This window comes from Rutilus rutilus, assembly GCF_951802725.1.
Source record: "Rutilus rutilus genome assembly, chromosome: 11".
In the NCBI taxonomy this organism is placed as follows: domain Eukaryota; kingdom Metazoa; phylum Chordata; class Actinopteri; order Cypriniformes; family Leuciscidae; genus Rutilus; species Rutilus rutilus.
In genome coordinates this window covers 136,541-161,847 of record NC_140216.1, presented here as the reverse complement: position 1 = coordinate 161,847, position 25,307 = coordinate 136,541, and the positions used below count along the sequence as shown (strand labels likewise).

General features: G+C 47.9%; 1 protein-coding gene across 1 annotated transcript in view; it reads right to left on the bottom strand.

Moving 5' to 3' along the window:
* Window positions 1–5,336: 5,336 nt before the first annotated feature.
* fbxl19 (F-box and leucine rich repeat protein 19) overlaps window positions 5,337–25,307 on the bottom strand; it is a 34,436-nt gene continuing 14,465 nt past the window's right edge. The window contains exons 10-13 of the mRNA XM_084422678.1: window positions 20,242–20,405; window positions 13,218–13,382; window positions 9,043–9,264; window positions 5,337–7,805 (exon numbers count right to left, since the gene is read on the bottom strand). Of these exons, the coding sequence (XP_084278804.1) occupies window positions 7,651–7,805; window positions 9,043–9,264; window positions 13,218–13,382; window positions 20,242–20,405 (706 nt within the window). The 3' untranslated portion in view covers window positions 5,337–7,650. The remainder of the gene's footprint in view (window positions 7,806–9,042; window positions 9,265–13,217; window positions 13,383–20,241; window positions 20,406–25,307) is intronic.

Genomic DNA, 25,307 nt, shown 5'->3' with positions numbered 1-25,307 from the left:
TTAAAAGCTGCTAGATCTGCTTATTTTTCAACCCTATTAGAAGAAAATACACAAAACCCAAGGTATTTATTTGAAACAGTGGCTAAACTAATGAAAAATAAAGCTTCAAGCCCAGAAGTTTCCAAGCAGCACATCAGTAATGACTTTATGAACTTCCTCACTTATAAGATTGATAATATCAGGGACAAAATTATAATTATGCAACCGTCTACTACAGTATCGCATCAGGCAGTGCATTGTAGTCTCCCTGAGGAAAAATTCTATTCATTTATTGCTATAGGAGAGGAAGAATTTGTTAAACTCGTTAATTAATCTAAATCGACAACATGTATGTTAGACCCTATACCGACTAAGCTACTGAAAGAGATGCTTCCAGAGGTCATAGATCCTCTTCTTAATATCATTAATTCATCTTTGTCTCTAGGATACGTACCAAAAACCTTTAAGCTGGCTATGATTAAACCGCTTGGTAAAAAACGCAACTTGATCCTACAGAATTAGTCAATTACAGGCCGATCTCGAATCTACCTTTTCTGTCAAAGATACTAGAAACGGCAGTATCCTCACAACTATGTTCCTTTCTTGAAAGAAATGATATCTGGAGGATTTCCAGTCCAGATTTAGACCGTACCATAGTACCGAGACTGCTCTCGTTAGAGTCACACATGATCTGCTCTTATCATCCGATCGTGGTTGTGTCTCTCTATTAGTGTTACTCGATCTTAGTGCTGCATTTGACACTATTGACCACAACATTCTTTTAAATACTCAAAAATTATGTTGGCATTAGTGGGATTGCACTAGCATGGTTTAAATCATACTTATCTGACCATTATCAGTTTGTAGCAGTAAATGAAGAGATGTCTCACCGATCACAAGTTCAGTATGGCGTACCACAGGGCTCAGTACTAGGACCGCTGCTGTTCACTCTGTACATGCTACCCTTAGGAAAACAGTCTTCCTAACATTGTCCGGGAAGCAGACACACTCTGTCAGTTCAAAGCTAGACTAAAAACACATCTCTTTGGCCTAGCATACACATTACACATTATAGACTTCTGTAATTCAATATTAGGCTGCATAGATTAGGTCAGCCGGAACCAGGAACACTTCCCATAAATCCTGATGTACTCGTTACATCATAAGAAGAATGGTGTCTACACTAATATTAGTCTCTCTGTTTATCCCGAGGTTTACGCAGTCCGCCGTATCCAGATCTGATGAAGGACCTGCGCCTGGACACACACACACACACACACACACACACACACACTCCAGATCTGATGAAGGACCTGCGCCTGGACACACACACACTCACACACACACACTCCAGATCTGATGAAGGACCTGCGCCTGGACACACACACACACACACACACACACACACACACACACACACACACACACACTCCAGATCTGATGAAGGACCTGCGCCTGGACACACACACACTCACACACACACACTCCAGATCTGATGAAGGACCTGCGCCTGGACACACACACACACACACACACACACTCCAGATCTGATGAAGGACCTGCGCCTGGACACACACACACTCACACACACACACACACACACACACACACACACACACACACACTCCAGATCTGATGAAGGACCTGCGCCTGGACACACACACACTCACACACACACACACACACACACACACACACACACACACTCCAGATCTGATGAAGGACCTGCGCCTGGACACACACACACACACACACACTCCAGATCTGATGAAGGACCTGCGCCTGGACACACACACACTCACACACACACACACACACACACACACACACACACACACTCCAGATCTGATGAAGGACCTGCGCCTGGACACACACACACACACACACTCCAGATCTGATGAAGGACCTGCACCTGGACACACACACACTCACACACACACACACACACACACACACACACACACACACACACACACACTCCAGATCTGATGAAGGACCTGCGCCTGGACACACACACACTCACACACACACACACACACACACTCCAGATCTGATGAAGGACCTGCGCCTGGACACACACACACACACACACACTCCAGATCTGATGAAGGACCTGCGCCTGGACACACACACACTCACACACACACACACACACACACACACACACACTCCAGATCTGATGAAGGACCTGCGCCTGGACACACACACACACACACACACACACACTCCAGATCTGATGAAGGACCTGCGCCTGGACACACACACACACACACACACACACACACTCCAGATCTGATGAAGGACCTGCGCCTGGACGCGACGACAGCGCAGTGCTGAAGTGTCCACTAGTCTCTCCCCACCCTTTACCTCTCTACAGATAAAGCGTTGTCGAGATAATTCCGGTTCGAGGAAGCGATAGAAATTCTGTATTATACATTTTAAGGCAGACAAGTAGTTTGTTGAGGGTTGGTTTGTAGGGAAGGACTACACGCCTGCGCACATATATTCAAACGCGCATCCATAGACTGAACTCATAATACGCATGTGCGCCATCAGCGTTCTCACGGGTTCGCGTTTTTGAAGTTTGCGCAGAAAGAACTTGAAGAGTTTTCTGTTAGAGCGCTGTGTGTGTTAGCGGCCCCTAAGCTAACAACTAATGATCGTTGCAACGGAAGTGAATCAAGGAGTGTGTTCAGGAGTGTGTTTCAGGAGTGTGTTTCAGGAGTGTGTTTCTGGAGTGTGTTTCTGGAGTGTGTTTCCGGAGTGTGTTTCAGGAGTGTGTTTCTGGAGTGTGTTTCAGGAGTGTGTTTCTGGAGTGTGTTTCAGGAGTGTGTTTCTGGAGTGTGTTTCACGAGTGTGTTTCAGGAGTGTGTTTCAGTGTTTCTGGAGTGTGTTTCAGGAGTGTTTCTGGAGTGTGTTTCAGGAGTGTGTTTCAGGAGTGTGTTTCTGGAGTGTGTTTCAGGAGTGTGTTTCAGGAGTGTGTTTCAGGAGTGTGTTTCAGGAGTGTGTTTCTGGAGTGTGTTTCACGAGTGTGTTTCACGAGTGTGTTTCAGTGTTTCTGGAGTGTGTTTCAGGAGTGTTTCTGGAGTGTGTTTCAGGAGTGTGTTTCAGGAGTGTGTTTCTGGAGTGTGTTTCAGGAGTGTGTTTCAGGAGTGTGTTTCAGGAGTGTGTTTCTGGAGTGTGTTTCACGAGTGTGTTTCACGAGTGTGTTTCAGTGTTTCTGGAGTGTGTTTCAGGAGTGTTTCTGGAGTGTGTTTCAGGAGTGTGTTTCAGGAGTGTGTTTCAGGAGTGTGTTTCAGGAGTGTGTTTCTGGAGTGTGTTTCACGAGTGTGTTTCTGGAGTGTGTTTCACGAGTGTGTTTCAGGAGTGTGTTTCTGGAGTGTGTTTCAGGAGTGTGTTTCTGGAGTGTGTTTCACGAGTGTGTTTCACGAGTGTGTTTCAGTGTTTCTGGAGTGTGTTTCAGGAGTGTTTCTGGAGTGTGTTTCAGGAGTGTGTTTCAGGAGTGTGTTTCTGGAGTGTGTTTCAGGAGTGTGTTTCAGGAGTGTGTTTCAGGAGTGTGTTTCTGGAGTGTGTTTCACGAGTGTGTTTCACGAGTGTGTTTCAGTGTTTCTGGAGTGTGTTTCAGGAGTGTTTCTGGAGTGTGTTTCAGGAGTGTGTTTCAGGAGTGTGTTTCTGGAGTGTGTTTCAGGAGTGTGTTTCAGGAGTGTGTTTCAGGAGTGTGTTTCTGGAGTGTGTTTCACGAGTGTGTTTCACGAGTGTGTTTCAGTGTTTCTGGAGTGTGTTTCAGGAGTGTTTCTGGAGTGTGTTTCAGGAGTGTGTTTCAGGAGTGTGTTTCTGGAGTGTGTTTCTGGAGTGTGTTTCACGAGTGTGTTTCACGAGTGTGTTTCAGGAGTGTGTTTCAGGAGTGTGTTTCACGAGTGTGTTTCAGGAGTGTGTTTCAGGAGTGTGTTTCAGGAGTGTTTCTGGAGTGTGTTTCAGGAGTGTGTTTCAGGAGTGTTTCTGGAGTGTGTTTCTGGAGTGTGTTTCTGGAGTGTGTTTCAGGAGTGTGTTTCTGGAGTGTGTTTCAGGAGTGTGTTTCACGAGTGTGTTTCAGGAGTGTGTTTCTGGAGTGTGTTTCACGAGTGTGTTTCACGAGTGTGTTTCAGGAGTGTGTTTCAGGAGTGTGTTTCTGGAGTGTGTTTCACGAGTGTGTTTCAGGAGTGTGTTTCACGATTGTGTTTCAGGAGTGTGTTTCAGGAGTGTGTTTCTGGAGTGTGTTTCACGAGTGTGTTTCACGAGTGTGTTTCAGGAGTGTGTTTCAGGAGTGTGTTTCACGAGTGTGTTTCTGGAGTGTGTTTCAGGAGTGTGTTTCAGGAGTGTGTTTCTGGAGTGTGTTTCTGGAGTGTGTTTCAGGAGTGTGTTTCTGGAGTGTGTTTCTGGAGTGTGTTTCACGAGTGTGTTTCTGGAGTGTGTTTCACGAGTGTTTCTGGAGTGTGTTTCAGTGTTTGTTTCTGGAGTGTGTTTCTGGAGTGTGTTTCACGAGTGTGTTTCAGTGTTTCTGGAGTGTGTTTCAGGAGTGTTTCTGGAGTGTGTTTCAGGAGTGTGTTTCTGGAGTGTGTTTCTGGAGTGTGTTTCTGGAGTGTGTTTCAGGAGTGTGTTTCACGAGTGTGTTTCAGGAGTGTGTTTCTGGAGTGTGTTTCACGAGTGTGTTTCTGGAGTGTGTTTCACGAGTGTGTTTCTGGAGTGTGTTTCACGAGTGTGTTTCAGGAGTGTGTTTCTGGAGTGTGTTTCACGAGTGTGTTTCTGGAGTGTGTTTCAGGAGTGTTTCACATCGAGGAAAGAGAAGCAAAGCACATAAAAACAACCTCATTGTCTTTATTTAGTTCGACATTTTACAGTAGTCACTTCGACCCGTTGGACCCCATTGAAGTCACTATATGGAGAAACATCCTGGAATGTTTTCCTTAATGTCTTTTCCACTGAAGAAAGAAATACATGAATATCTTGGATGACGTGTGGGGGAGAGAAAATTATCAGGAGATTTAAATTCTGAAGTGAACGTCTCCTTTAAGGTTCTCATGTTATTTATGCTTTACCTTTAGAGGGATATTTTACTTTGGAGTTAACGTAACATAACATAAACCAGAGCCTGGAAATATGTCCGCTCATAATTATTGGATGTAGTTCCTAACTGCACCACTGGATGGCGCTGTAGTCTCAGAATGATGATCACAGCTCAGTGTTGTATTACCTCAGCACTAAAGACAGATGTTTAACTGTGTACTGGTGTTTCTGGAGTGTGTTTCACGAGTGAGTGTGTTTCACGAGTGTGTTTCTCACGAGTGTGTTTCACATCGAGGAAAGAGAAGCAAAGCACATAAAAACAACCCCATTGTCTTTATTTAGTTAGACATTTTACAGTAGTCACTTTTATAGTAGCTGCCTTGTTTTTCTTTTTCCTCATTGTTTCACATATTCTATCACTTGGATCAATGCAAAGGAAGAAATATATATATATGAACGCCCAAAACAGGAAATTTTGGCAAGATATTACAAGAATATGATTCAGGCCTTTAACAGGGCGAATGTTTGGTTCATACATGGCAATTGAGTTCAGTGGGTTTTGAATCTGTAAAACACACGTTCGGATGAAAGAGGAACCGTATTCAAAACCCATTCAAGACATTAGACTCGAATTCATTCTGATTTCAGAAAAACTACAACCTGATGCTAAACTCAGTGTTTGATATGTCACTATAAACCGCACAGGTATTTTCCCAATGTGCAAGAACGTCTTTTAAATGCGAACTGCACTGAACACGAAATCTAAAAACACCAACAGCAAAAGAAACATTGCAACTACACTGTCGAGGTCACTTTTAAGGGATGCTGTTTGTCTACTGCCATCAAACACTTGAAACTGCCACGTATTGGACCCAATACTGAAGATAAGTGTGCGAGGGAGAGTCCGAGAGAGAGTCGACATGCATCTGATCTGGAAGTGTTGCAGAGTTCAGCGATGGAGAGATAGAAGAAACCAGATGTTCATCAGTTCACCAGAACCAGTCGTTCAGTCCGAGACCCGGCGGCTAAACCAGCGCTCCGAGACGCCATGTTGGATTTGATAACACTGAATCATGTTGGAAACACCAAATGTTTTATTCTCGAATGCATTTTGCAGGTTATTCCATGTCATTAATTGGCCACAGTTTCCCAACAGAGACACTTTTCTCCATTGCTATTGGAAGGCAAAGTTTAGTTTGGATGATTCTGGATCAGAACCGGAGCGAATGACAGCGATGTGTGACGAGGCCGTCGGTGTTTCCTGAACCTCACGCAGGCGTTCGTGAAAACCTTCCCAGATCAGCAGAATCTACAGCAACATTCGTGTGGGACGTCATCAGATCCAGCGTGAAACACAGCAGCTCGAGCTCGACCGAAGAGTTGAGAGTACAGAACCGGCCGTGGGTCGAGAGGTCGGGTCCTTCAGTGCCGGTTCTGTCAGAACACTGATCCGTCAAGACGAGAGGAAGAGAGAAATAAAAAGAGGACGGCAGCGGCTCCGTGTGTGTGTGTGTGTGTGTGTGTGTGTGTGTGTGTCAGAGAGTGTGAGTGTGTGTGTGTGTGAGGGAGTGTGTGAGTGAGTGAGTGTGTGTTTGTGGCACCAATACACCGAAGAGAAGAGAACGTCACTGATCCACCGCTGAAGACATGAACACTGTTCACTCACACACACACACACACACACACACACACACACACACACACACACACACACACACACACTTCTGATCCATCACAATCAGTGAACTTCAAGAAACGTCTCCCCAAAGTCAAGCCTAGTTTCAGGACCATGAAGATCTTTCCTCCGGATTCTCATCTCTTCATTAGTTCCAGACTCAGAGTCTACGCCGGATGGGGAAACTCTTCTGTGTGATCATAAGAGTAAATCTGCTCACTCGTAAAGAATCTTGACGGTCCCAAAATTGGCTTTATTTTGTTTTTGCAAAAAGAAAATAAACATTGTTCTGATTTTGGGGTGAACCTGCTCGTTTCTCCTGAGATTCACCGAACGTGTGTGAGACCGTACATTCAGCCACAGGAGACGACACACACACACACACACACACACACGTAATATCTACGTGGATGTGATTTCTCCATTCAGAAACGGCGGATCCAGAAATAAAACACAGAGCGAGCGAGTGAGTCTGAGTCTGTAGTGTGTGTGTGTGTGTGTGTGTGTGTGTTCAGCTGTTCTTCAGCGCTCTGTCGTCTGCGCAGGGGAAGGGGTGTGTGTGTGTGTGTGTGTGTGTGAGAGAGTGTTCAGCTGTTCTTCAGCGCTCTGTCGTCTGCGCAGGGGAAGGGGTGTGTGTGTGTGTGTGTGTGTGTGTGTGTGTGTGTGTGTGTGTGTGTGTGTGAGAGAGTGTTCAGCTGTTCTTCAGCGCTCTGTCATCTGCGCAGGGGAAGGTGTGTGTGTGTGTGTGTGTGTGTGAGAGAGAGAGAGAGAGAGTGTTCAGCTGTTCTTCAGCGCTCTGTCGTCTGCGCAGGGGAAGGTGTGTGTGTGTGTGTGTGTGTGTGTGAGAGAGAGAGAGAGAGAGTGTTCAGCTGTTCTTCAGCGCTCTGTCGTCTGCGCAGGGGAAGGTGTGTGTGTGTGTGTGTGTGTGTGTGAGAGAGAGAGAGAGAGAGTGTTCAGCTGTTCTTCAGCGCTCTGTCGTCTGCGCAGGGGAAGGTGTGTAACTGGCAGAGGTCAGGGTTCATCAGGCCACAGGAGCGCAGATCCACCGTCTGTAACGACACACACCGGCGCAGCAGCGGCAAACACTGATCCGTCACCTTCACACAGCCTGCAACACACACACACACACACACACACGCACGCTTTCACTTTACAGACCCATACCTTTCTAGTTATACATCACAAACAGGATTCTTCTGCAGGTAAAGGTTGTTTCATGCCTCTCGTGTGCATCATGTGACAGTCGTCAGGTTTACTGGATATATTAGTGACTGAGGACACTCTTGCTCTTTAAAGGGGTCCTATTAAGCCCCTTTTCACATGATGTAAAATAAGTCTGATGTCCCCAGAGTGTGTGTGTGTGTGTGAAGTTTTAGCTCAAAATACCCCACAGATATTTTATTATAGCATGTTAAAGTTGTCACTTTTTGAGGTTGAGCAAAAACGTGCTGTTTTTGTCTGTCCCTTTAAATGCAAATGAGCTGCAGTTCCCGGCACGGAGGGCGGAGCTTCAAGAGCTTGTGTGTGTGTGTGTGTGTGTGGGCTTTACCTGCCAGGTCAGTGTGTGTGAGGCGTGTGTGAGGCATGTGTGAGGCGTGTGTGAGGCTTGTATGAGGTGTGTGTCAGTGTGTGTGGGCTTTACCTGCCAGGTCAGTGTGTGTGAGGCATGTGTGAGGCGTGTGTCAGTGTGTGTGAGGCGTGTGTGAGTGAGGCGTGTGTGAGGCTTGTATGAGGTGTGTGTCAGTGTGTGTGGGCTTTACCTGCCAGGCCAGTGTGTGTGAGGCATGTGTGAGGCGTGTGTCAGTGTGTGTGAGGCGTGTGTGAGGCGTGTGTGAGGCTTGTATGAGGTGTGAGGCGTGTGTGAGGCTTGTATGAGGCGTGTGTCAGTGTGTGTGGGCTTTACCTGCCAGGTCAGTGTGTGTGAGGCGTGTGTGAGGCGTGTGTGAGGCGTGTGTCAGTGTGTGTGGGCTTTACCTGCCAGGTCAGTGTGTGTGAGGCGTGTGTGAGGCGTGTGTGAGGCATGTGTGAGGCGTGTGTGAGGCTTGTATGAGGTGTGTGTCAGTGTGTGTGGGCTTTACCTGCCAGGTCAGTGTGTGTGAGGCTTGTGTGAGGCTTGTATGAGGCGTGTGTCAGTGTGTGTGAGGCGTGTGTGAGGCGTGTGTGAGGCTTGTGTGAGGCTTGTATGAGGCGTGTGTCAGTGTGTGTGGGCTTTACCTGCCAGGTCAGTGTGTGTGAGGCGTGTGTGAGGCGTGTGTCAGTGTGTGTGGGCTTTACCTGCCAGGTCAGTGTGTGTGAGGCGTGTGTGAGGCTTGTATGAGGCGTGTGTCAGTGTGTGTGGGCTTTACCTGCCAGGTTGACGTGTGTGAGGCTCTCTCGGAGTGGTGAGATGGCCGAGGTCAGCGTGTGGACGGTCTGGTCTGTGATATGGCAGCACTGGCTCAGGTCCAGTTTGGTCAGGTGGGGAAGGTACCGGACCAGCAGACGAGACACAGCGTCGGTCACTTCCAGCCCAGCCAATCGCAGCTCGGTCACGTTCTGGAAGCGTCCGCCTCGGTTCTCTCCGTGAGCTGTGCGGGAACACACGGTTAGCGCTGAGGCACTACAGCTCTCGACTCACACAGAACCTGATTACTGAACATTCACTCAGTTTCCACATGTAGAGTCTCTACAGCATTTTCAAGATCAACCACTGGCTGTTCAGTTTGGTTTCGTACACACTGCCACTCCAGTAATGACTGAGTCTGTGTGAACAGAACAGGGTTCAGCACTAAAGGTGAATTTATCTGCAGTGTGAACGTGGTCCTGGTCCATCTCAGGTGAAGCCAGTGACCGAAACACTCAAGCTGGGATCCTTTAACAGACACACAAACATCAGACCGAACTTCATCTGTGGCCCTCAGGAAAACTAAACAAGAATTATTTCAGGCAACTTTGTTAATCTATTCATAATAAAGTGGAAAAACACTCAAAACTAACCAGTTTTCCCCTACAATTAAATCCAACAGATGCTAACATTCTCTTCAATGATGTTCAACACACATACGTTTCTTAAAATCTCAGAAAATGTAGTTTAGGCAAGGCAAGTTTATTTATATAGCACATTTCATACCCATTGGCAATTCAAAATGCTTTACATAGAAAATAAAAGCAAAGGAAATTAAAACAGTTATAAAAGGAATTAAAATATATAAATGATAAAGTTATACAATTAATTAGAGTAAAATGAATTAAAGTAGTAAAAAGATAATACATAGAATAAACTTCTCATTTGGCAAAACACCGGTGTATCTTATTTTGCATATAGTTTTACTCTGACACTGTTGTCTGTGGTGTTTATTCAGCGCGCCTAAGAGTTCCACTGGACGTCTCCGAAGGACCCGATATTTCCCGATGATCGGACAGGAGGAGCTCTAGGACTCACGGGGTAACCTCGGGTTCACTGCCCCATCAGTCCAAACCCCAAAACCCCATTGGTTCGGAAGCTCTAGGAATGGAGTCCATCGAGTCCGCACCCCACAGAACCCCGAGTTTAATCACGTCAAACTCACTACACCGCCACAGACCCAGGCCATCAGCATGGGTTCATCTCTCAAGTTCCCCAATTAAGTAATTTGTGTTTGTCTCTTACCCAATTCTCAGTGCCATTTGAGTTTAGAATCAAAAGGAGGATGCAGAAATAAAAAACAGTGTAATCAGTCGGACGCACAGCGGCACAGTGCTCATTCAGTAAATGCACAGCTAAACAGAAGTGTTTTGAGTCTGGATGTGAATGTGACTGTAGGAGCACATCTGATCTCCTCTGGAAGCTGGTTCCAGCATAATGTGATCCTAATGATCTGAGTGATCTGTTGGGTTTATATTCAGTGAGCATATCTGCAGTGTATTGAGGTCCTAGGCCATTGAATGATTTATATACCAGTAATAATACTTTAAAATCAATCCTAAATGTAACTGGGAGCCAGTGTAAAGACCTGAGGACTGGTGTGATGTGTTCATATGTTCTGGTTCTGCTCAGCGTTCTGTATGAGCTGCAACTGTCTTATGGTGTTTTTGGGAAGCCCAGTGAGGAGAACATTACAATAATCCACCCTGCTGGTGATGAAAGCATGCACACGTTTCTCTAAGCAAAGCATCATTCTTGCAATATTTCTGAGATGATAGTATGCTGATTTAGTTATTGCTTTGACATGACTACTGAAACTAAACTCTGACTCCAGAATCACACAGAGATTCCTGACTTGATGTTTAGTTGTTTGAGCCCTAGAGTGAAGGTATGCGTTCACCTTGAGAACTTCATCTTTGTTTCCAAACGAAATGACTTCAGTTTTGTCTGTTTAACTGAAGAAAGTTTTGGCACATCCAACTGTTGACTTCATCAATGCATTGGCACAGGGAGTCAATGAGTCAAAGAATTGATGTTTTGCCTGTATCAGTATTTAAACGAATATTGTTTATTATCTTTATGAGCGCTGTCTCTGTGCTGTGATGCGGTAGGAAACCAGATTGAAAATTTTCAAAGTATCCATTCGAGCTAAATAATTCGTTCAGCTGATTGAAGACAACTTTTTCAATGATCTTGCCTATGAAAGGAAGATTTGAGATTGGTCTGTAATTGCTCAATATATTGCTATCCAGATTGCTCTTTTTCAAGAGGGGCTTGACAACTGCAGTTTTAACACTGCAAAAAATGCTGTTCTTACTTAGTATTTTTGTGTTGTTTCCAGTCCAAAAATCTAAAAATTCTTAAATCAAGAAGTATTTACTAGAGAAGTAAAACTACATAAGAAATTATTTTTTGTTTTCAGATAAACAGTAAGTAACTTAAGTAATTTTTGCTTAAAACAAGCTAAATTATCTGCCAGTGCAGTAAGAAAAAAAAACTTAATTCAAAAAAACTTAATAAAAACATAATCTTAAAACAAGATTATTTTCCTTACTGCACTGGCAGATAATTTAGCTTGTTTTAAGCAAAAATCACTTAAGATACTTTCTGTTTATCTGAAAACAAAATAGAATTTCTTATGTAGTTTTACTTCTCTAGTAAATGCTTCTTGATTTAAGAATTTTTAGATTTTTGGACTGGAAACAACACAAAAATACTAAGAACAGCATTTTTTGCAGTGAAGGGACTTTGGAAAAGTCCCAGAGAGAAGTGAGGCATTTACCACTTCTAGAAGATCTGCTTCTAAACTGTTTAAAACACTTTTGAAAAAGGAAGGGGGGTTATGTCAAGGGCCATATCACCCCAATTTTGTACTATCTTCACTGGCTTCCAGTGGATTACCGTATTTTAAGTCTCTGCACAGCTTGGCTCCCCCCATCTCTGTAACCTGCTCCACCCCTGCACCCCGACTCGCTCTTTACGATCCTCTACTCTAGCCTTCTCATTGGCCCTCGGCATTGCCTAGCTTCATTGGGGGGGCAGATCATTCAGTGTTGTTGCACACAAAATATGGAACTCTCTCCACCGATCACTCTGTTGTGCTAATCCTATTTCTGAATTTAAAATTATGCTCAAAACTCACTTATTTTCTGAATGTTACCATTCTTAAGTTGTACTACATTCCGTTGTGTCTGATTGTATTCTGCTGTATGCTAGAATCCTGTATCCTGTATCCCCATCTACCTAATTCTCCTTTACTGTACTTTTACTCTCATCTACCAACTGTTGTTTTGTATGTTGTCATAGTCCCTTGCCATTATTGTTGCTTGTTCATTGTAAAGCGTCCTTGAGCCATGGAAAGGAGCTATATAAATAAAACATTATTATTATTATTATTATTATTATTAAGGTGCTTAACTGTTTCTTCCAACATTTTTCCACTAATTTCTTCAAAATCAGACATAGGAACTTTCTGCTGATGTGGTCTGATCTGTCTGACCTCAGTGCCACACGAGGATATGCTGATCGCCTTTCTGATATTATTGATTTTCTCAGAGAAGAAGGAAGCAAACTCATTGCATTTGCTGTCTGAGAGCATTTCACTGGGAATCTGGCTTGGGGGGGTTTGTTAGACTCTCTACAGTAGTAAAAAGAGTGTGTGTGTTGTTAATGTTTCTGTTTATAATATTTGAGAAGAAAGTCGGTCTAGCCTTGCCTAGTTCCACATTGAAAGCATGGAGGCTGTCTTTATAGATGTTATAATGGACTACCATTTTAGTCTTCCGCCACATGCGCTCTGCTTTTCTGCATTGTCTTTTCATATTTCGCACTGCTGTTGAGTTTCTCCAAGGTGCTTTTTGTCTGCCACTCTTCTGCCCGACTTTCACAGGAGCAATATCATCTTTTACACTCTGTACTTTTGAGTTAAAGGACTCAAGGAGAGAATCAACAGAGTCCGCAGATATGCTTGGTGTTAAAGATATGGCCTTCAGTTTAGGGTTTCATGACCCTTTCATTTATGACAATCTTACAAGTATGAATTGATAATATCATTATTGTCACCGTAACCTTTTAAATCTGTCCGTTTTGCCAGCACTCAATTAAAGCATGACCCAGTGAAGGAGTGTAGAAACTGACCTGAGCGTGTGTCGTTGGACGGCGGAGCCAGCAGCTCTTTCAGATGCGAGTCCTTCAGATCCTCGACGCGACTGAGGTCCAGGAGCCGCAGACATGGACACACAGACTGACAGAGAGCCGAGACCGAGGACCACGAGCAGCCGGCCACGTTCAGCTCCAGCAGACCTGAGGGAGACACAGAGACATCAGCGAGAGACAGAGAGACCGAGACATCAGTGAGAGACAGAGAGACCGAGACATCAGCGAGAGACAGAGAGACCGAGACATCAGTGAGAGACAGAGAGACCGAGACATCAGCGAGAGACAGAGAGACCGAGACATCAGTGAGAGACAGAGAGACCGAGACATCAGCGAGAGACCGAGACATCAGCGAGAGACAGAGAGACCGAGACATCAGTGAGACACCGAGACATCAGCGAGAGACAGAGAGACCGAGACATCAGCGAGACACCGAGACATCAGCGAGAGACAGAGAGACCAAGACATCAGTGAGACACCGAGACATCAGTGAGACACCGAGACATCAGCGAAAGACAGAGAGACCGAGACATCAGTGAGAGACAGAGAGAGCGAGACATCAGCGAGACACAGAGACATCAGTGAGAGACAGAGAGAGCGAGACATCAGCGAGACACCGAGACATCAGCGAGAGACAGAGACCGAGACATCAGCGAGACACCAGCGAGAGACAGAGAGACCAAGACATCAGTGAGACACCAAGACATCAGTGAGACACCGAGACATCAGCGAGACACCGAGACATCAGCGAGAGACAGAGACACCGAGACATCAGTGAGAGACAGAGAGACCGAGACATCAGCGAGAGACCGAGACATCAGTGAGAGACAGAGACACCGAGACATCAGTGAGAGACAGAGAGACCGAGACATCAGTGAGACACCGAGACATCAGCGAAAGACAGAGACATCAGCGAGACAGAGAGACCGAGACATCAGTGAGAGACAGAGAGAGCGAGACATCAGCGAGACACAGAGACATCAGTGAGAGACAGAGAGAGCGAGACATCAGCGAGACACCGAGACATCAGCGAGAGACAGAGACCGAGACATCAGCGAGACATCAGCGAGAGACAGAGACCGAGACATCAGCGAGACACCAGCGAGAGACAGAGAGACCAAGACATCAGTGAGACACCAAGACATCAGTGAGACACCGAGACATCAGCGAGACACCGAGACATCAGCGAGAGACAGAGACACCGAGACATCAGTGAGAGACAGAGACCGAGACATCAGTGAGACACCGAGACATCAGCGAGAGACAGAGACATCAGCGAGAGACAGAGAGGCCGAGACATCAGTGAGACACCGAGACATCAGCGAGAGAGCGAGAGACAGAGACATCAGCGAGAGACAGAGAGGCCGAGACATCAGTGAGACACCGAGACATCAGCGAGAGAGCGAGAGACAGAGACATCAGCGAGAGACAGAGAGGCCGAGACATCAGTGAGACACCGAGACATCAGCGAGAGACAGCGAGAGACAGCGAGGCCGAGACATCAGTGAGACACCGAGACATCAGCGAGAGACAGAGACATCAGCGAGAGACAGAGACATCAGCGAGAGACAGAGACATCAGCGAGAGACAGAGACATCAGCGAGAGACAGAGACATCAGCGAGAGACAGAGACATCAGCGAGAGACAGAGACATCAGCGAGAGACAGAGAGGCCGAGACATCAGTGAGACACCGAGACATCAGTGAGACACCGAGACATCAGCGAGAAACAGAGAGACCGAGACATCAGTGAGACACCGAGACATCAGCGAGAGACAGAGAGGCCGAGACATCAGTGAGACACCGAGACATCAGCGAGAGAACGAGACATTCCTGATTGCCTGTTTTCACTGTTTGTTAATCATCATGGTCTCTTATTTAATTACTGCTCATTGCCACCTGTCTTAGAGTTTCCTTTGTTTGCACTGTGTATTTAATCCCTGTGTTTCAGCTGCTCTTGTTTGGTTCTTGTTAATGTATTGTTTGGTTTGCTTTTATCCTGTTTGTTCCTGTGATCTTCTGAGTATAAAATATTATTTAAAACTTTATAAAGTAAAATTCTAGCTTCTGGCCAAACGGCCACACGCAGTCTACTTGCCCCTACTGCGCAACTTATGAAATTTATGACGTCAAAAGCAGTGTAGTGCATCATGGCGTAGCGTAAATATATAAGCAGTTTGTCGCATTACTCAATGGAAGACGTGTTGGTGGGATTGAGGAGATCCTCGAAGTATTCCTTCCACCGTCCGATGACATCCCCAGTTGAGGTCAACAGCTGCCCACCTCCACTGTAAACCGTGTCACTGCTTCCCTCTCCTGAGGAGCTGGACAGTTTGCCAGAATCTCTTTGAGGCCAACCGGGAGTCCTTCTCCATGGCCTCACCTAACTCCTCCCAGCAGTCCGCTTGGCTTGCCGGTACCCGTCAGCTGCCTCAGGAGTCCCACAAGCCAGCCAGGCCCGATAGGACTCCTCCTTCAGCTTGACATCATCCCTTACTTCCGGTGTCCACCACCGGGTTCAGGGATTGCTGCCTCGACATGCACCGGAGACCTTACGGCCACAGCTCAGAGCGGCCGCGTCGACAATGGAGGTGGAGAACATGATCCACTCTGACTCAATATCTCCAGCCTCCCTCAGGATCCGGTCAAAGCTCCGCCGGAGGTGGAAGTTGAAAATGTAAATGTAAATGTAAGTTGAAGATCTCTCTGACAGGGGACTCTGCCAAACGTTCCCAACAGACCCTCACAGTACGTTTGGGTCTGCCGAGTCTGTCCAGCTTCCTCCCCCGCCATCGGATCCAACTCACCACCAGGTGGTGATCAGTTGACAGCTCCACCCCTCTCTTCACGGATGAAATGACCACAAAGTCGATCATCGACTTCTGGCCTAGGGTGTCCTGATGCCACGTGCACTGGTGGACACACTTATCACGCTTATGCTTGAACATGGTGTTCGTTATGGACAAGCTGTAACTAGCACAGAAGTCCAATAACAGAACACCGATCAGATGAGGGGGGCCGTTCCTCCCAATCACGCCCATCCAGGTGTCACTGTCGCTGCCCACGTGGGCGTTGAAGTCCCCCAGTAGAACCCCAGTTGGAGCACTTTCCAGCACCCCTCCCAGAGACCCAAGAGGGCTGGGTACTCTGCACCGCCGTTCGGCCCGTAGGCACACACGACAGTAAGAGACCTATCCCCGTCCCAAAGGCGCAGGGAAGCAACCCTCTCGTTCACCGGGGTAAACTCCAACACATGGTGGCTGAGCTGGGGAGCTATAAGCAAACCCACACCAGCCTGCCGCCTCTCACCATGGGCAACTCCAGAGTGGTAGAGAGTCCATCCTCTCTCAAGGAGTGTAGTTCCAGAGCCCAAGCCGTGCTGGAGGTGATCCCGACTATCTCTAGTCGGTACCTCTCAACCTCACGCACAATCTCAGGCTCCTTCCCCGCCAGCGAGGTGACGTTCCACATCCCTAAAGCCAGTTTCCGTGTCCAGGGATCGGGTTGTCGAGGCCCCCGCCTTCGACTGCTACCCGGTCCATTATACACCGGCCCCTTACGGTCCCTCCTGCAGGTGGTGAGCCCACGGGAGGGCGGCCCCACGTCGCTCCTTCGGGCTGAGCCCGGCCGGGCCCCAAGGGGGGATGTCCGGCCACCAGGCGCTCGCATACGAGCCCCAACCCCGGGCCTGATTCCAGGGTAGGGCCCCGGCTGCGCCATGCCGGGCAATGTCATGGTCCTCGTTTTTGTTTCTAACATAAAGGGTTTATGAACCTCTCTTAGTCTGACCCATCACCTAGGACCTGTTTGCCCTGGGAGACCCTACCAGGGGCATATAGCCAAAGACAACATAGCTCTCCTTGGATCGTTCGGGTACTCAAACCCCTCCACCAGGGTAAGGTGGCAGTTCAAGGAGAGGGGGCGTATTTTCAATGCGCAATTTCAATTTGCACAATCTGAAGGGTAATGGAAACGTGGTTAGAGATTGCATGCGCAGTGGAGAACATTATGTGTGCGTGTGTGACAATGTTAAAGGATTAGTTCACTTTAAAATTAAAATTAGCCCATGATTTACTCACCCTCAAGCCATTCTAGGTGTATATGACTTTCTTCTTTCAGACGAATACAATCAGAGTTATATAAAAAAGTAAATTTTATAATGCAGTGGAAAACAATGAATTTGTGCAAGAAAAAAATTTATATTTAACACTTTATAAAGTAAAATAACTAGCTTCCGACGGAACGAACATAGGGATTCCACTTAAGTGTAAGCGCAACTTATGCGAGGAAGCAGAGGCAGAGGGCTCAGAGGTGGACTCGTCCATCACCCAGGCTGAAGTCACAGAGGTAGTCAAGAAGCTCCTCGGTGGCAAGGCACCGGGGGTGGATGAGATCTGCCCTGAGTACCTCAAGTCTTTGGATGTTGTGGGGCTGTCTTGGCTGACATGCCTCTGCAACATCGCATGGCGGTCGGGGACAGTACCTTTGGGCTGGCAGACCGGGGTGGTGGTCCCTCTTTTTAAGAAGGGGGACCGGAGGGTGTGTTCCAACTACAGGGGGATCACACTTCTCAGCCTCCCCGGGAAAGTCTATGCCAGGGTACTGGAGAGGAGAGGAATTCGGCCGATAGTAGAACCGCAGATTCAGGAGGAACAGTGCGGTTTTCGTCCCGGCCGTGGCCCTCGTGGCATCCTGTGGAGGGTGCTCTGGGAGTATGGGGTCCAGGGGCCTTTGCTAAGGGCTGTCCGGTCCCCGTACGACCAGAGCAGGAGCTTGGTTCACATTACCGGCAGTAGGTCAGACTTGTTCCCGGTGCATGTTGGACTCATTTCAGGTTGCCCACTTCAGGTTGATGGAGAGTTCCTGCCTCAAGTGGAGGAGTTCAAGTATCTTGGGGTCTTGTTCACGAGTGAGGAAAGGATGGAACGGGAGATTGACAGACGGATTGGTGCAGCTTCTGAAGTAATTCGGTCGATGTGCCGGTCTGTCGTGGTGAAGGAACTGCAAGGCGAAGCTCTCGATTTACCGGTCAATCTATGTTCCTACTCTCACCTATGGTCATGAGCTGTGGGTCATGACCGAAAGGACAAGATCGCGGATACAGGCGGCTGAAATGAGCTTTCTCCGCAGGGTGGCTGGGCGATCCCTTAGAGATAGGGTGAGGACACTCGGGAGGAGCTCAGAGTAGAGCCGCTGCTCCTCCACATCGAGAGGAGCCAGCTGAGGTGGCTTGGGCATCTGTTCCGGATGCCTCCTGGACGCCTTCCCGGGAAGGAGACCCCGGGGAAGACCTAGGGCACGCTGGAGGGATTATGTCTCCCGGCTGGCCTGGGGAGGCCTCGGTGTCCCCCCGGAAGAGCTGGAGGAAGTGTCTGGGGAGAGGGAAGTCTGGGCATCTCTGCTTAGACTGCGGCCCCCGCGACCCAGCTCCAGATAAGCGGAAGAAGATGATAATACGCCCAATGGAAACACGTCAATTTCGCAAAAATTCCCATTTATCGCAAAAAACTTTTTGCGCTTGCATGAGGTGGTTTTTCAGGCAATTCGAAAAATAAATATTTTGCAAAACTGCAATGGAAACAGTTTTTGCGCATTTACAGGTCACCTGACGTAGATGACGCGGTATGTTTGGATAGAAGACAAAACAGAGTTCTTTATTAAATTCATAAAAGACAAAAGAATTACAGGAATACTGGATTCTAAACCTCAAAGATATGCCACAATCAAGACCACAAAGCTGATATGAGGGAGAAACACCCAGAAACACATCATATGTGCCGCTCTCAAGTATTAAGGGTCTTTCCTTGCCATTAATGATTGGATAACAAACATAAGTCTCCTTCACTTAATAATAATGGCCAGTGCAGTAGCTGAGAAACATAAACCTACCAACGTCCGTTGCCATGATTTTTGGAATGACTTAACACCAGAGGAAAAAAAAAAAGTTTTAGTTGCATAACGTCGGTTAATGGCACTGCTTTACAAGGGATGGATTGGAAGCACCAGTTGTCTTCCCCAAACATCAGAACTTGCAGTTGGGTGCAGGAGGGATGGAGAAAAAATTACTCTCTGAAGCTTTGACACTTTTCTCTGATTGTTCCGGTAAAAGATTCTAAGCATCATGAGTTTAGAAAACAGCGTCACCTTGTGGCAGGTCAAAGCCTGACAATGCTAAAAGTGTTACGTTTCTGATGGAATAATACACATTTAAGTGTAGCAATAAATAATAATAACAATAATAATAATAATAATAATAATAATAATACCAGACTTTGAAGCAAGTAAATGGTGCTCTAATTATTTTATGCTTTTTATATAGCAGAATATATGATGGTCAAGTCACCTTTATTTATGTAGCGCTTTTTACAATACAGATTTTTTGTTTCAAAGCAGCTTTACAGTGATAGTGTGTTAGCACATGGATTCAAACATTGAATCATTGACACGAAAAGTAAAGCATTCATGCAAGTGGAGCTTTAATTTTGATTGGACATGTTTCTCTTAAATCAGGCACGGAGATTCATGAGAAATTTCGCTATGGATAAATCAGCATTTTCCTTAAAATAACTAGTCAATAATGTGAATAAAGGGAGGATTTTGCATTTTGGTAGCCCGACTGGAAAACCCAATAGCCCCGGGACGTTGGGCTAGCGATTTTGCGAGCCCTGCGAAAGGTCCCTTTCTGGTAGAACTCAGATAAATTATACTTGATGTAGTTTTCATTTGAAGAAGCAAAACACCCTCATTACACTCACCTCTGAGCTTTAAACGCCAAACATGGGCTCGGTTCAATCTTGTGGACTGATTCTTCCTCGCTGTAGATCTTTCCATCGGTGACCAGTGTAAACTCACACTGAGCTCGGACCCTTCGTCCTCTCTGCTCTTTCACACACTTCTCTACTTTTATATGATCCTGTAGGCCTGTGTCTCGCCACGGCTGAAACACTGCACTGTTTCTCATTGTGTCTGTGTAATGCTTCACGTGTAACGCTAGCAGGAGGACGTACCTTGCAGACGGTTGATCAGCCACATGAGCTGCTTCTTGGAGATGTTAGTGAAGCCCAGGTTGAGAGATACGGGTTGTCTGCGGATTATACTACTCAACATCGGAGGAGTGATGGAGCGCTGCCGGCTCAGGTCGATCTGAGTCCATAACCTCTTATCACAGCACCTGCAGACAAACACACACGTCACATGACTGACAGCACCAGCAGACAAACACACGCGTCACATGACTGACAGCACCTGCAGACAAACACACGCGTCACATGACTGACAGCACCTGCAGACAAACACACGGGTCACATGACTGACAGCACCAGCAGACAAACACACGCGTCACATGACTGACAGCACCTGCAGACAAACACACGCGTCACATGACTGACAGCACCTGCAGACAAACACACGCGTCACATGACTGACAGCACCAGCAGACAAACACACGCGTCACATGACTGACAGCACCTGCAGACAAACACACGCGTCACATGACTGACAGCACCTGCAGACAAACACACGCGTCACATGACTGACAGCACCAGCAGACAAACACACGCGTCACATGACTGAGAGGCTGCAGACAAACACACGCGTCGCATGACTGACAGAGGCTGCAGACAAACACACGCGTCGCATGACTGAGAGGCTGCAGACAAACACACGCGTCACATGACTGAGAGGCTACAGACAAACACACGGGGTCACATGACTGACAGAGGATGCAGACAAACACACGCGTCACATGACTGACAGAGGATGCAGACAAACACACGCGTCACATGACTGACAGAGGATGCAGACAAACACACGCGTCACATGACTGACAGCACCTGCAGACAAACACACGGGTCACATGACTGACAGAGGATGCAGACAAACACACGCGTCACATGACTGACAGAGGATGCAGACAAACACACGCGTCACATGACTGACAGCACCTGCAGACAAACACACGGGTCACATGACTGACAGAGGATGCAGACAAACACACGCGTCACATGACTGACAGAGGATGCAGACAAACACACGCGTCACATGACTGACAGCACCTGCAGACAAACACACGGGTCACATGACTGACAGAGGATGCAGACAAACACACGCGTCACATGACTGACAGAGGATGCAGACAAACACACGCGTCACATGACTGACAGAGGATGCAGACAAACACACGCGTCACATGACTGACAGAGGCTGCAGACAAACACACGCGTCACATGACTGACAGAGGATGCAGACAAACACACGCGTCACATGACTGACAGCACCTGCAGACAAACACACGGGTCACATGACTGACAGAGGATGCAGACAAACACACGCGTCACATGACTGACAGAGGCTGCAGACAAACACACGTCACATGACTGACAGCACCAGCAGACAAACACACGCGTCACATGACTGACAGAGGCTGCAGACAAACACGCGTCACATGACTGACAGCACCAGCAGACAAACACACGGGGTCACATGACTGACAGAGGATGCAGACAAACACACGCGTCACATGACTGACAGAGGATGCAGACAAACACACGCGTCACATGACTGACAGCACCTGCAGACAAACACACGGGTCACATGACTGACAGAGGATGCAGACAAACACACGCGTCACATGACTGACAGAGGCTGCAGACAAACACGCGTCACATGACTGACAGCACCAGCAGACAAACACACGCGTCACATGACTGACAGAGGCTGCAGACAAACACGCGTCACATGACTGACAGCACCAGCAGACAAACACACGCGTCGCATGACTGAGAGGCTACAGACAAACACACGGGTCACATGACTGACAGAGGATGCAGACAAACACACGCGTCACATGACTGACAGAGGCTGCAGACAAACACACGCGTCACATGACTGACAGAGGCTGCAGACAAACACACGCGTCACATGACTGACAGCACCTGCAGACAAACACACGCGTCACATGACTGACAGAGGCTGCAGACAAACACACGGGTCACATGACTGACAGCACCAGCAGACAAACACACGCGTCACATGACTGACAGAGGCTGCAGACAAACACACGGGTCACATGACTGACAGCACCTGCAGACAAACACACGCGTCACATGACTGACAGAGGCTGCAGACAAACACACGGGTCACATGACTGACAGCACCAGCAGACAAACACACGCGTCACATGACTGACAGAGGCTGCAGACAAACACACGGGTCACATGACTGACAGCACCTGCAGACAAACACGCGTCACATGATTGACAGCACCTGCAGACAAACACACACGTCACATGACTGACAGAGGCTGCAGACAAACACACGGGTCACATGACTGACAGCACCAGCAGACAAACACACGCGTCACATGACTGACAGAGGCTGCAGACAAACACACGGGTCACATGACTGACAGCACCTGCAGACAAACACACGCGTCACATGACTGACAGAGGCTGCAGACAAACACACGGGTCACATGACTGACAGCACCAGCAGACAAACACACGCGTCACATGACTGACAGCACCTGCAGACAAACACACGCGTCACATGACTGACAGAGGCTGCAGACAAACACACGCGTCACATGACTGACAGAGGCTGCAGACAAACACACGGGTCACATGACTGACAGAGGCTGCAGACAAACACACGCGTCACATGACTGACAGAGGCTGCAGACAAACACACGCGTCACATGACTGACAGAGGCTGCAGACAAACACACGGGTCACATGACTGACAGCACCAGCAGACAAACACACGCGTCACATGACTGACAGCACCTGCAGACAAACACACGCGTCACATGACTGACAGAGGCTGCAGACAAACACACGGGTCACATGACTGACAGCACCAGCAGACAAACACACGCGTCACATGACTGACAGAGGCTGCAGACAAACACACGCGTCACATGACTGACAGCACCTGCAGACAAACACACGCGTCACATGACTGACAGAGGCTGCAGACAAACACACGGGTCACATGACTGACAGAGGCTGCAGACAAACACACGGGTCACATGACTGACAGCACCTGCAGACAAACACGCGTCACATGATTGACAGCACCTGCAGACAAACACACACGTCACATGACTGACAGAGGCTGCAGACAAACACACGGGTCACATGACTGACAGCACCTGCAGACAAACACACACGTCACATGACTGACAGAGGCTGCAGACAAACACACGGGTCACATGACTGACAGAGGATGCAGACAAACACACGCGTCACATGACTGACAGAGGATGCAGACAAACATGACTGACAGAGCCTGCAGACAAACACACGCGTCACATGACTGACAGCACCTGCAGACAAACACACGCGTCACATGACTGACAGAGGCTGCAGACAAACACGCGTCACATGACTGACAGAGGATGCAGACAAACACACGCGTCACATGACTGACAGCACCTGCAGACAAACACACGCGTCACATGACTGACAGAGGCTGCAGACAAACACACGGGTCACATGACTGACAGCACCTGCAGACAAACACACGTCACATGATTGACAGCACCTGCAGACAAACACACACGTCACATGACTGACAGAAGCTGCAGACAAACACACGGGTCACATGACTGACAGAGGATGCAGACAAACACACGCGTCACATGACTGACAGAGGATGCAGACAAACATGACTGACAGAGGATGCAGACAAACACACGCGTCACATGACTGACAGCACCTGCAGACAAACACACGCGTCACATGACTGACAGAGGCTGCAGACAAACACACACGTCACATGACTGACAGAGGCTGCAGACAAACACGCGTCACATGACTGACAGCACCAGCAGACAAACACACGCGTCACATGACTGACAGCACCAGCAGACAAACACACGCGTCACATGACTGACAGCACCAGCAGACAAACACACGCGTCACATGACTGACAGCACCTGCAGACAAACACACGGGTCACATGACTGACAGCACCAGCAGACAAACACACAGGTCACATGACTGACAGCACCTGCAGACAAACACACGGGTCACATGATTGACAACACCAGCAGACAAACACACGCGTCACATGACTGACAGCACCTGCAGACAAACACACGCGTCACATGACTGACAGCACCAGCAGACAAACACACGGGTCACATGATTGACAACACCAGCAGACAAACACACGCGTCACATGATTGACAGCACCAGCAGACAAACACACAGGTCACATGATTGACAGCACCAGCAGACAAACACACGGGTCACATGATTGACAGCACCAGCAGACAAACACACGGGTCACATGACTGACAGCACCTGCAGACAAACACACGGGTCACATGATTGACAACACCAGCAGACAAACACACGCGTCACATGACTGACAGCACCAGCAGACAAACACACGCGTCACATGACTGACAGCACCAGCAGACAAACACACGGGTCACATGACTGACAGCACCAGCAGACAAACACACGCGTCACATGACTAACAGCACCTGCAGACAAACACACGGGTCACATGATTGACAACACCAGCAGACAAACACACGCGTCACATGACTGACAGCACCAGCAGACAAACACACGCGTCACATGACTGACAGCACCAGCAGACAAACACACACGTCACATGATTGACAGCACCAGCAGACAAACACACGGGTCACATGACTGACAGCACCAGCAGACAAACACACGGGTCACATGACTGACAGCACCAGCAGACAAACACACGCGTCACATGATTGACAGCACCAGCAGACAAACACACGCGTCACATGATTGACAGCACCAGCAGACAAACACACGGGTCACATGACTGACAGCACCAGCAGACAAACACACGCGTCACATGACTGACAGCACCTGCAGACAAACACACGCGTCACATGACTGACAGCACCAGCAGACAAACACACGCGTCACATGACTGACAGCACCAGCAGACAAACACACGGGTCACATGACTGACAGCACCAGCAGACAAACACACGGGTCACATGACTGACAGCACCAGCAGACAAACACACGGGTCACATGACTGACAGCACCAGCAGACAAACACACGGGTCACATGA